Consider the following 12,552-nt stretch of genomic DNA (forward strand, 5'->3'; position numbering starts at 1 on the left):
GTTCCTGTTGGTTATCAAGCCCACTTTAATGATGTCACTTCCGGTTGCTCCTGCAAGATGCCATTATTTCCCCTGGTCTGTGCTGGGCAGACTGGGCCCACTGCAGTTCACAGAGATCACTGCAGCCTCAGTCCTTGATCATTGATACCTGTCTGCCCTGAGTCATTATGATATAACACCTTCAACAGCTGCTCTATTAAACCTGACTACCACATTCTGACCAGGATCCTGTTTGTTTCCTCTGTCCTCAGTCTGCATTTCTCAATTCTGTGTTTCTTGAAAACAGGGGATGCAGATGGCAAAGTATGTCAGCATGAAGCCCCAGTGGTACTACAACAACTGCCTGGGCTTTCTACAGGTAATGCATTTGCCTATGAGAATGGAAAAGGGCAAAATATGAGGGATACCCTTGCTAGCTCTGCAAATTCCTCAAGAGATCCTTGCTCCAAAACAAAATTCTCTGTATATTAGAGAGGACCAACAAACCATAATTTTCTGTATCTTTGGCTCTCTTCATGCGCCTGCCCTACAGGCAAGGGGAAGAAAATCCTTTCTTCCTGCTGCTCAAAGAGTTCCTGAGCACCTCGTTGGTGAGGGCAAGCTCAATCTATACAGTCCTGGGAACTACACTACTGGGAAAAATCACTCCCCTGTAGGCAGCTAGTCTGACTGATGCACCACAGGTATATATCAATCCATGCACCTCATGTATCCCAGGAAAAGCTCAGCAAAATATGCCCTGATGTTTTACTGTACACAATCTGTGTAGACATGCTATATCTGCATATATATCTGTAAATAGTGAACCATCATTCTTCAGAAGCATCAGCAGAGAAGCCTCCAATCCTGGGACATGATCAAGGAATACTACCTGCCTGTACTGTGATGGAGTTCAGTCTTCTCAAACCTGAAGCAATGAGTGATTTCTTTTTTCTTTTTCTTTTCTTTTCTTTTCTTTTCTTTTCTTTTCTTTTCTTTTCTTTTCTTTTCTTTTCTTTTCTTTTCTTTTCTTTTCTTTTCTTTTCTTTTCTTTTCTTTTCTTTTCTTTTCTTTTCTTTTCTTTTCTTTTCTTCTTTTCCAGGTGGGTGCTCTTTGTTAAGGGTTTTTTGGTTTGGTTTGGTTTGGTTTGGTTTGGTTTGGTTTGGTTTGGTTTGGTTTGGCTTAGTTTGGTTTGGTTTGGTTTTGGTTTTGTTTGTTTGGTAGGATGATGTGGAAGGCATCCCTACTTGCCTTGTGATTTGATCCCCATCTGCCAAAGATGAGAAATGGAGGTGCAGTGGCTGGCTCATTGGTATGACCATGCATTTGGGATGCAGTGTGCATCATGTTCCAGGTCAAAGCAATTCAGATGAGACAGACTTTGGTGGGGATTCCTTAGCTGCCACAAGCCCAGGCAGTGGCCCATAGCAGCACCTAGCTGAGTTGGGCTAGCCCAGGTCTTGAAAATGTGTAGGCTGGGGCCAGAACTTGGCTATAGCTCCAGATTCTCCTGCTGATTAAGTGTTCTGGACCTACCAGCATGTCCAGGGAAAAAAAATCAGAAAAGTTGGCCCATTGGCAGTTAAAGTTGCAAGACATTTTGATACATTTTCTAATGAGTAATTTTTAAGCCATTCTAGAGTACTCCTTTTTACATCTACAAGGAAAAAGTTCCAGTGGAGGTCATCATCCACTACCTTGCTGGTGATAGTGGGCAGAAACCTTTCCACCAGAAAATGCAATGCAAGTTGGATTCCCACACATGCAGCTGCAGAGGAAGGTTTTCTGCTCTCTGTTTTGACCAGCCAGGATGGCACTGGGCAGGGAGATTATTGTGATTACCTCCTTTAAGCAGCAAGGAAGTGCACAAGCAAATACCCAGCCCTTCTCCAGCTCCAATTTACTGCAATTTACTGTTGCTCTGCTCCAGCTCCATGGTGCTGCAGACCTGAGGTCCTCCTGCCATGCCCCATGGTCCCTTGCTGGGGGTAACACAGCTCGTGCCCAGTGACAAACACCTTGCTGTGTCACTTCATAGCTCAGTCTTGCACCTTTCCCTGTAGCTACAGCTTAAACACTTTTATCACCATGAGTACAAAATCTTTCTGAGCTCTGAAATACTCAACAGTGGGAGCTAATGCTCTGACCTGATCTTCTTAAGCACCTTATTCCTTGTGTCCTGACCCACTGTCACTCACTGTTGTAAATAGTGCAGGGTCATGCTGTGAACTGTAACATACATCTTATTGTCTATACCCTCTGGAGAATACATAACACTGGGAAATAGAAGGAATGTGTGTAGTGGCTGCTCTGTGTAAGCTCAAACCTCAAATAAAAATTAGGGATAATCTCTTAGAGTTTGAATGAATCTGGAGTCATCATTACTTACAGCAGAAGCACTTGGCAGCCCTCCTGAGCATCTTTCATAATACAGCAGCACCTACCCTTGCCCTGGGGATTTCTCTCTTCCCAGATTTCACACAAGCCTGCTTGCCCACACTTTCTGCATTTGTTGTTGCAGAGACCTTGCAGAAAAGCCAGTTTCTTCTTTTTTCACCCTAGTATTTGGTCAAATGTTGAAACTGATTCTTTTTTCCTCAAGCCCATTTAGCCTTTTTGCACTTTTTGGAAGAAAGTTTGATGACATGGGCCTCAAGACCTTGGAATGGGAAAGTTACAGTGGTATTACAGGACAGAAAAAGCTACTGACTCATGGATTACAGAGACACATATTTTCATTTGATAAGCTGTCAAACATTTTATGCCAGAAGTAGCTGTAACATTTTTAAAGCAACAATAGAGGCATAGCATGAAATGTTCCACTGCAGCTCTCAGGACGTGGCCCTGCCTGTCTTCTCTTCCCAAGCAGTCAGACATAGCCACACTACTTGTTTCACAGGCCCCACAACTGTTGCAGATTATTACTGTGGAAGCAGCACACAATAAGGAGTCTTAAAAAGAATCATGTATTCAAATTGGACCTAATTGGTCTCAATTATGACTAGAATTTCAGCCAGCAAAGCACAGCCTCATTTTGCAGCTAGTCAGCTAGAGGCTAAGTCTGACTTGACAAAACGTGGGGTCATTTGCACAGGTCCAGCTCTAACTGCAAAGCTCTCCTGCTGCCCGGTGTCCACAGACAAGTTGCCAAACAGTTGCTATTGCATGCAGCCGACACTGAGGGCAGTGAAACAACATGCTTTGTCACACTAACTTGCAGAATGATGGGGGAAATTCTTTTAATACAAAAGATCTTCTCTTGAAGAGATGTGAAGCAGATGATGAGATGTGATGACTGGAGCATCATCCAAAGAAAGCAAGGAAGTCCATTTTTTGCAGAGATCTGGATTGCTTTCTGCACACCTGTGATTCACAGGTAATATGCAGTGATTATCTCATACCTCATGATGTTGTCCTTCCTTCGGTGAAGTGAAAGAAATGTCAGTGCTTGACACTAGTTAGCCTGCAAAGAATAACAATGATACTTTTTTAAAGTCAATACCAGCTGCATGCAGTGTCCCTTTTCACAAGGCAGAGATAAATTCAGCATAAATCACCATTAGGAATGTCTCACACATCCCTGAAATCACAACTCTGGCAGTTGCACCAGCCAGCACTCTTGTGGCAGCTCAGAGCTGGCAAAAACAGTAATCTCATTGCAATTTGTTCTATATCCCTCATCTCAGGCACACCTGGGATACAATGAAAGAGCTATGTCTAGCCCATACTTACATCCTCTTTCATCCCCAACGGCAACCTACCCTGTGAGGATATATAGCTCTCCTGGTGATACTGAACCTTGCTGTATCTGCAGCTGCAGCTGAAAAAGAGCATCTTCCACAGGCTGTGACACTGGCAGAGCACAGGTCTGCTGCTGTGCTGTGCAGTCACAGAAGGCATCTGGCATCTCTCTCCATTTCTCCTGCACTCTCCACTGTGCTGGCCCCACAAGCAGATGGCAGAGCTGCAAAGAACAACTCTGACACCCACATATGCACCAGACCAAGTTCCACCAAAATGTGGCGATGCACAGGCTGCTGTGGGACCCACTAAAGCAGCTCACTCTGCCAAGCATGTCCCTGTGGGACAGTCCCAACAGGGAACCCTGTCACTTGTCAGTGACAATGCACACTTGATTGTATGTGTGGCAGCAGCAAATATCTCGTACATTGAATATTCCTCCTGAACTGCCTCTGTACACTGATTGCCCAAGTGGTCCAGAACCAGGCACCAGAATTAACTGGATCTGAGAAGTAATTTATTTTAAACACTAGACATTATGAAGTTTAACTGCAGTACTACAGTACTGCACTAGAACAGAGCAGTATGTAAATGGTCTTCTTTTGAATCTGCAACATAATGGTAGAATGAGGGGTTTAAGTATGACTTAATACAGGCTGTTATTATGTAATATCTCAGAAACCCTTAAATTTGGTGTCTTAAATGAGTTTAAAAAATTAGTTTCTGGACTGGTTGCAATTCTATCTGCAGTACTCTGTCTTTGCCCAAGCAAAGGAAGACTGTTAGAGTGAAACAAAATGGCAGGAATTACAGGGGTTTGCTGCTGCAGCTGCTTGGCTTTTAAGGCACTGCCTTGAAAGTATCGCTTACAGTGCTAAATCACTTCCTTTACATACCATGAATGAATACAAACCTCCAATTTTCTTTCTGTTTACCTAAGAGTAATATTCTGAATTTGAACAGCATTTCAGCTGACAACTGACATATACATTTAACATCAATAGGGAATAAGACACTTCTGGCATTCATCATTTCAGGCAGGCTAAGCTAAAGGAAAAAGTTAGCAAACTTGCAAAAGAACTGCACAAGCCGTTAAAAAATGAACTTCAGAACTCATTTCTAATTTTCCTGACCATCCAGAACCAGAACCTCCTGAGAGCTTACACCAGTGACACAATAATCCTTACCATTTTTAAGGTGGTACTTGGAGAGCTTTTGAAGGTTATGCCTCTGTACAGCCCTAGGCTGGATTCAAGAAAATCCCTTCCAATGTCACATTCACAAGTCTGTCACATCCTACCCACACCTTGAACAGCATTGAACAGCAAAGACAATACATTTCCAAAAAGTTGGGAGTCTGTATTTTCTTAAAGTTGGGCATTGACAATTTAAGGCCATTTATAAAAATGGCTTTAGGTATTTTTACCCATCAGGTAGCACACAGTCCTGAGGTTGGTGTGGGACCTCCAGCCCCTCCCTGTGCCAAGAGCTTTTACCAACACCCCTGTCTGCATGGCCACCTCCCAGCTGGGGGCTAAACATTGGCTCTGACAACAGGGTCATGTCACACTTCTGTTATCCAAAAAACCATTTTCCTTCCACAATCTTTTGCCCAACACATTTTATTGCCAATAGCAACAAAGCATTATCTGTTCACACAAAATACAGGTACTGCTAAGCTGAAAAAAACCTCCCAACCACTCAGATCTCAGAGTAATTAGTATGTAGACATGGAAATTCTTAATAACATGTTAACTATTGTTGGAAAGATAATTTGTGGGAGTTCTCAAGCTCACTGGTTGGCATTGTTGAAAAGACAAAAAAGTTTAAAGCCTTTCTTTGCACACCATCCAATTTTTTATGCACTAAATCAGCTAGAAGTAGAACCAAACTAAAAAATTTCTGCCATTTTCTGCACCATGGAAACAAGAAACCTGTCAATCTGCAATTACCTATTCCACATCCATTTGAGATCAATTTCTGCTGTGGGAGTATAGCCAACAGGTTCAGATCTACAACCTGTGTTTGTCATGGGAGATTGACATAGTTTATTTTTTGTTTCATTCTCAAATAAGTACAAATATTAAAACATGAATCAGATTGATGTCAGGGTGCATGTCAAGGTGCATTACAGTCTAATAAAGACTATACACTTTTCTTCTCATGTAATTTCTTACAGCAATGTCAACCAGAGAATATAAAAATATTCAAAGTGTTCATCTATAAATTCCACTGTGATAAAACTGCACACTGATTTCCTAAGTAATCTTATATATTCAAATTTTCTTCTAAAGCTGAAATACTTCTTTCTTGAGCCCTATGAAAGCTACTTATTTTTAACAGCCCATACTAATTTTCTATTTTTTCCTCATAAATTAAACACAGCCACTTTTTAAACTAGAGATATTTTTTTCTGATGGACTACTTTAGCCTGAAGGTTTATTGTGTTTAATTCAGAGCTTTTGTGCCTTTGAAATGCTGGTGCTCATTTGTGAAACTCTCAAAAATACATTTTAAAATCCTCAGTATTAGATGTTCTTAAAGAACTCACATGCTTCAGCATCATGTGCATCATCCCTTTCAGTGGGATTCCCCTAAGTCGTGCACAGCTTAAGTGCTTTTCTGTGTTGGGTTTGAAACTTTCATGTTAATTAAGAGTGCTCCAAGCAGAATTAATGGTTATGACTGCCTACAGTGCTCACAGCAGCTACAAGGCTCTCTCAGCTTTGAGTCCAAGCATTAAAACAGAATGAGCAGTGATAGCACATTTTCAGTATCTCCAGCAATACAAAAGGCAGGCAAAGCCAGGTGAGGTGATGTGGACAGGAAGGTTTAGATCCTCCTTCCAGGCAGGAGGACATTCAGCAGGGCAGGGCATACAGGTGTAACTGCTGCTTTGAAAGAGGGGAGTGGTTAAATGCATAACTAGCTCTCCCCAAATGTCACCTCCAGTATCTCTGATTTCACCAGTATGCCAGGCAGCAAACTGGGCCAGGCACAGAGCAGACATGTAGGTATGACTGAACACACTGTTACTGCATTTACATACTAAAACAGGAGTGAAAACTCTTTCCCAAGATCCACATGACAGTGTGTCTTCATCCGTGGCACGGAGAGGTTTTGTGAGGCCTGATTACAAATTGCTACCTAGAACAACTACTAATCATTTACCAGAGAAAACCATCTTTGCAGAACTGGTACTCTCCATAGGTCTTCACAGCAGAACGAAACAACTTTCTGGGGACACCTCTTATCCACAACCAGGCATTTGGTTCCATACAGGTGTAAGTGGGTGAAGTAGCAGCTCAGATACTACTCAATATATTTCCCTTTGGATTAAAATTCATGACTTATTAATGGCATTTTAAATATGCCCTATCTGGCACAAAGAATATGGTCTTTGAAAAACTCTAATACTGATCAATTACATAACATTTCCATAATGATACAGGAACACTGAAGCATTTTCTCCTTTATGTACTTTCATGTGATTTCTTAAATCCCAGATGGAGAATAATTTGTCTTCAGTCTAGTTATACTTGAGGCACTACCAGTCTGACATTTTGCTTTCAGGTTCTAGCAACATCAGTACTGAGATCAGAGGTATTAAAACTTAGAAAATCTGACATGTTATGTCAAATTACAAAGACAGTATCTGAGAGCAAATGGAAGAACAGACAGATTGAATTAAGCAGCAGAAAAGGGGAAAGAAACCAAATTATAGGAGGGAAGATAGAGACAAATGTACAGAAGTGAAAGATTAAACAAATATTCTAGAGTAATCAGATGGGTGTGAAGAAAAAACATTAAACATTGTTGAAAGCACAAAGGTAGGGATATAAATTCAGACATAAAACATGTAGCTACATACAGTATGGGCATGGTCCCATTAACACTTATGCACATACAAGATTCTATTTGCAACATTTGCATAAACTGGAGGGAATACTCATGTGAGTAACATGTACAAGAGGTAGCAGGATTTGGCCTCCCACTGTTTTTCTTTGTGTACATCATGCATATCTGTAAAACATTTAAGCAGGCATTTCAACTTCGAAGAAGACTGAACTTGGAAATAATAGGGCCTAAGGGAAACCTTTCCAGGAAAGCTGGTGGAATTACAGTTCTGCAAAGCACCAAGAGGAATACCCTAAGGACTAATTATTTGACAATACAACTAATGGTATTACTTTGAAGCATAATAAAGTTAAACCTGCAGCTTGCATAGATGGGGAGTACTTGCTGGAGGGAAGAACAATGGATGTGTGAATCCAGAATCAGGGAATCCTAATTAACCCTCTAACTGCTATCAGCAGGAAGGCTAATAGCAACTCTAAAGTGGTCTAAATGACTTAATCCTAAGGGATTGCCTCTGTTAATGAGACACTGAGTGTTAGCTGTCCTCAGCCATGTTTTCAGTAATGAGGCACCTTTATAAGGCAATAAACAACTGGTTTGCCTAATAGCAGGCTGGGATTCTCCTGAGGGACAGAAGCTACTGTCCAAGTGACACGAGTTATCGTCCTCATCCCACAGATAAGAAACTAAAGTCCAGCATGTCACTTCCCATGATCCACTGGTCAGGCCAGAGATGGAGTTTATGGGTCAAGGTCGTTTAGGATGACACTACAATTCTCCTCTAGAAGATGACATCTAAAACTCTACTGGGAATAGTGTTTTATAGGATGTTAAAAAACATGAAGCATAAAAAAACCCCCAAGAGAGTCTGTCTTTTGTAATACAATAATTAAACTTGTTTAAAAGTATTCTCATTTTGAAACTACAAAAATAAAAGCCTTAAAAGTCTTTGATCAAGCAATCAAAAACCCATGACCTTCCTTCTCCAAGAGTTTCTGGCTGTGGCTTGTCAAAACAGCACAAAATCTCAATATTATTCATATGGGTATCCAAAATATATGGAATCAGGCTTCCCAATACTACTTCCCTCATCACAGATGGTTTGGCAGACTTCTAGGCTATTATCCTATCATTTCTATCTACCTCTGCTACTGTGCCTCAGCTTCATTTGCACCACTAGAAAGATGCAAAAGATAGGCTTCCACAAGACTAAACAAAAATTAAAACCAATATATAAAAAAAAAAACACTTTAAGAGCAGTCCTCAAGGAAGCTACATCTGTTTAGTTTCTTCCAGATATCTATGTTGCAAAGAGCAGCTAGAAATACTTCTACAAAAATGAAATTAGTCATTTAGCAGCATCCACAGCAACCACTTAGACAAAACATTTCTGCAGCAGACATTGTTTCCTAAAAAAATATTAAATAATCCATTGATTATATTGTCTCAATTACAGTGTTGAGACTTTCCAAACTATTGCAACACACACAAGTTTAGTTACAGAAAGGATGGATTTCAGAAGTCACAATATTGTGGGCTTTACAGAAAATATGTTTTCCTTGAAATGATACTGAGATATCCTTGAAGAAGGAATTACCTCTAGCCTATAAAATAGAATTTCTGGCAACACTCCATAAAGTAGAACACAGTGGCCTCTAAAAATAAGCCACGGTGCTATCAAGAGCACAGATTACTTTTTTTTCTGGCAGAGAGAGCCCAATGCATCCAGAAACGACTGTGAGAGGCCACAATGAGCCAGCAACAGCTGCCCTGGCAGCCACCCCATGCCATGACAGGGGGGTCAGCCTTGTCACCATCCAGCCTGGGCATACCCTGTGTGCCGGCAGCAGCACCATAAGGCTGCCAGCACCAACAGGAGGCGGGTGGCACCCCCTGTGGCCGGGAGTGCTGCAGAGCAGCCCCTGCCCTGAGGGAGAGGCAGCGGTGTGGCCGCCGTGAAGGGGATGGGCAGTCCGTGGGTGTATTTCTGTTGGTGTAAATATGCACGTGTGTATATTTCATACACACACATCCATGCACAATGTGCACGAACAGCTTTGTGCACATACATATCTAAAATCTCAGAACGAGCTGAGCAGGAAGGGATGACAAGGATCACTGAGTCCAGCTCCTGGCCCTGCACAGGATCACACCAAGGGCCTGAGAGCACAGTCCCAACACTTCCTGAGCTCTGCCAGGCTGTGCTGTGACCCCTTCCCTGGGGAGGGGAGCTGTTCCAGTGCCCAGGCACCCTCCGGGTATAGAACCTTCTCCTGATACACAACCTAAACCTGCTTTGGCACAGCTTCAGGCCTTTCCCTCGGGTCTTGTCAGAGGGCACCAGAGGAACGATATCAGCGTCTTCCCCTCGGGAGGATGTCAAAGACTGCGATACACACACACACGCACACACAAACGCGCGTGCCCGTGTTTGTGTGTGTGTGTATATATATGTATGTATGTATGTATGTATGTATGTATGTATGTACGTATGTATGTATGCACTTCAGTAGGTATATATGTGTGTCTGTTTCCCCCGGTGCGTGTCCGTGCGCCTCTGCCTCGGCACCAGCCCCGGCCGAGCCTGCCCGCGCCGCCGCCGCCCCTCCCGCCGCCCGAGGCCTGAGGCGGGCGGGCCTCACTCGGTGGCGCCCGGCTCCCGGCCCGGCCCCCGGCCCGTCCGCACACCGCGCCAGAGCCGGGGGGAGCCCCAGCCCCGGCCTTACCCTCGCCCTTCTCCTCCCTCGCCGCCATGGCCGCAGCGCCGCGCTGTCGCCATGGCGACGCGGGCCTGTCGGGCCCTGTCCTCACAGCGCCGGGGGTCGGGCGCCGCTCCCGGCGGGCTCGGGGTGTCCGAGCCTCTGGTACGGCCCCACTGCGCCCTTCCAGGCAGCCATCGAGCGAACCCCTTCAACCTGCCCCTGCAAAGGACTCCGTGTCTCTTCAAAATGCAGCTTTCCCCAGCAATTGCGGAGATTCACATGTGTCTGAGCTTTAGAAAGTGAAAGAACATTTTATTCTAAATGCCATCACGCCAGAACAGCTAAAATATTCTGTCTTAGTGTTATTAAACAAAACTGTGCGGTTTAAATTTAGCTCTGAGTTTTAGCAGATAAGCTTGCGATGCCTGGGTCTTCTGACTCTAAAACAACTGTGAAAGTAGAAAAAAATACAAATATTAATATTCTGGCAAGATGCAACCATATATTCCTAGAAAATAAATATTTATGAAATTCCTAGAGCTAAAACCTTGTCCTCACTACAGCAGGTGCCTGTTTGTCAGATGTTCAGTTTTGCAAAGCCCGCGTGGATGACTCCTCCTCGCACACTCAATTCCACCTCTCAAACAAACAGTTAATGATGTTCTCAGTATTCATGGAAGAAAAGCCTGAAATTAAAAAAAAAACACATGGAGCACAAACAGAGCTTCTTTGATTAAAAAAAAAAAAAAAAAAAAACCAACACATTTTTAGAACATTTTAACATTTGCTATTTGCCTTTCAGACACTTATTTTTGCATTTTTTATTGAACATGGCTCAAAGTAAAGAGGGTATAATAGATACCCAAGAGAATACATCTTTACTCTGTTGGGAAAACAGCTGATTATGCTCTCTAACAAAGCTGATCACTCTGAAAGGTTATCTACTGACTCGAGCAGTTTATTAAAGTAACTAAATATTTCAAACTAGATGTTTGACTACAGGAGTACAGATTTGCTTCCTCTCAAATTGCTAACAGAAATTTTGGTGAGAATAGCATGGCAGACGAATTTAGAGGATGCAGCAGCAGAAGAAAAAAACCTTTATCTTTCAGTCTTACAGGGGTCCTATTTCTTATTCCCTTAACCCCTCCACATAGAAAACCTGTCTTTCCTGATTTGAGGTCTATGGTGGTGGGTCAGTCCCGTGTTTGAAGCTGGAGAAAAGTGCAAAATACATTGTTTTGGCAAGGATGCACCTCCCTTACCTCTTCTCTCCCCTACCCCAAATGTAGAATTTAATGTTTTTAAATACTGTGCCCAGCATTAGATTTCTTATATAATTTTCCACATCATACATCATAGGACACTTATAGCTCTTCTACAAATGCTACACTAATTCAAAGTATTTACTACATATTCCTAAAAGAAACCTTAATAAAATCCTGTTCTAGTTACTTGGGTTTTCATGACAAATCCATGCCCAAAATATTAACAACTCTTAGTTTTAAAATAAATACAAGTATTGCATATTGTGTATATTTATTGAGATTATTGCATGTTCATAGTAGATTTTTAGGAAGGAAGTGAGTCACTGCAACTGTGAAGTGGTAAGACAATAACTCCACTTGGGCATGCACCTCTAACATCTTCCCAGCAATTTCTCCAGGGCTTGCACTTGGCTTTCCTCATTGACAGGCACTAATCTTTGTGTCCTCCAAGAGAGATGGTAAAAAACCCAGTGTGCTGGTGCTGATGAAGGAAGGGGAAATTGTGAAGTGTACCCAGCTATGAGATGTCATTAAAACCACAACATCTATGTGCTGTAGTAGCTGCTGGTTTTGCCCCTCATGAGCTGCTGTTACAGCTCCTTGGGGAAAGTGTTGTTGTGAGTATATAAAGGCCTTGCTCAAATCCTGGATGTTCGTATCAAGCTTGTTAAGTTTGATAACTTTAGCCTAGCTACAGAATCTTCACTGACTCAGAGCTCATACAAATTTCAGCAAACAGCTTTTTGCACTGTCCTGCCTGTGCTGTTGAGATTCCACTCGGGACAATTACAGTAAATCAAAGTGCTTCATTTGCATTGTCCACTCTAGCCTAGAGTTTCCTTTTGCTTCCAGCAGCATGCAGCCAAGTATCCTTATTCTCCCAATTCCTAACACATCAGGCTTTGGTGTCTTGCCTGTCTCCAGGAGCAGAACAAAATACTGAAAGAGAAAGCATTTCAAAATGAGAACTCACTGCTTTAAAATTTCCTGGCAATGTATCTTGA

General features: G+C 42.5%; 1 protein-coding gene across 5 annotated transcripts in view; it reads right to left on the reverse strand.

Annotated features, from left to right (window-relative positions):
* Positions 1-10,479, reverse strand: part of EFCAB2 (EF-hand calcium binding domain 2) — a 38,102-nt gene extending 27,623 nt beyond the window's left edge. For all 5 annotated transcript variants that reach the window (XM_064708813.1, XM_064708816.1, XM_064708814.1 and 2 more), the window contains exon 1: positions 10,305-10,479. In XM_064708813.1, coding sequence (XP_064564883.1) covers positions 10,305-10,332 — 28 coding nt within the window. In that variant the 5' untranslated portion in view covers positions 10,333-10,479. The remainder of the gene's footprint in view (positions 1-10,304) is intronic.
* Between the last annotated feature and the right edge of the window lie 2,073 nt (positions 10,480-12,552).

This window comes from Zonotrichia leucophrys, chromosome 3 (assembly GCF_028769735.1).
Source record: "Zonotrichia leucophrys gambelii isolate GWCS_2022_RI chromosome 3, RI_Zleu_2.0, whole genome shotgun sequence".
In the NCBI taxonomy this organism is placed as follows: Eukaryota; Metazoa; Chordata; class Aves; order Passeriformes; family Passerellidae; genus Zonotrichia; species Zonotrichia leucophrys.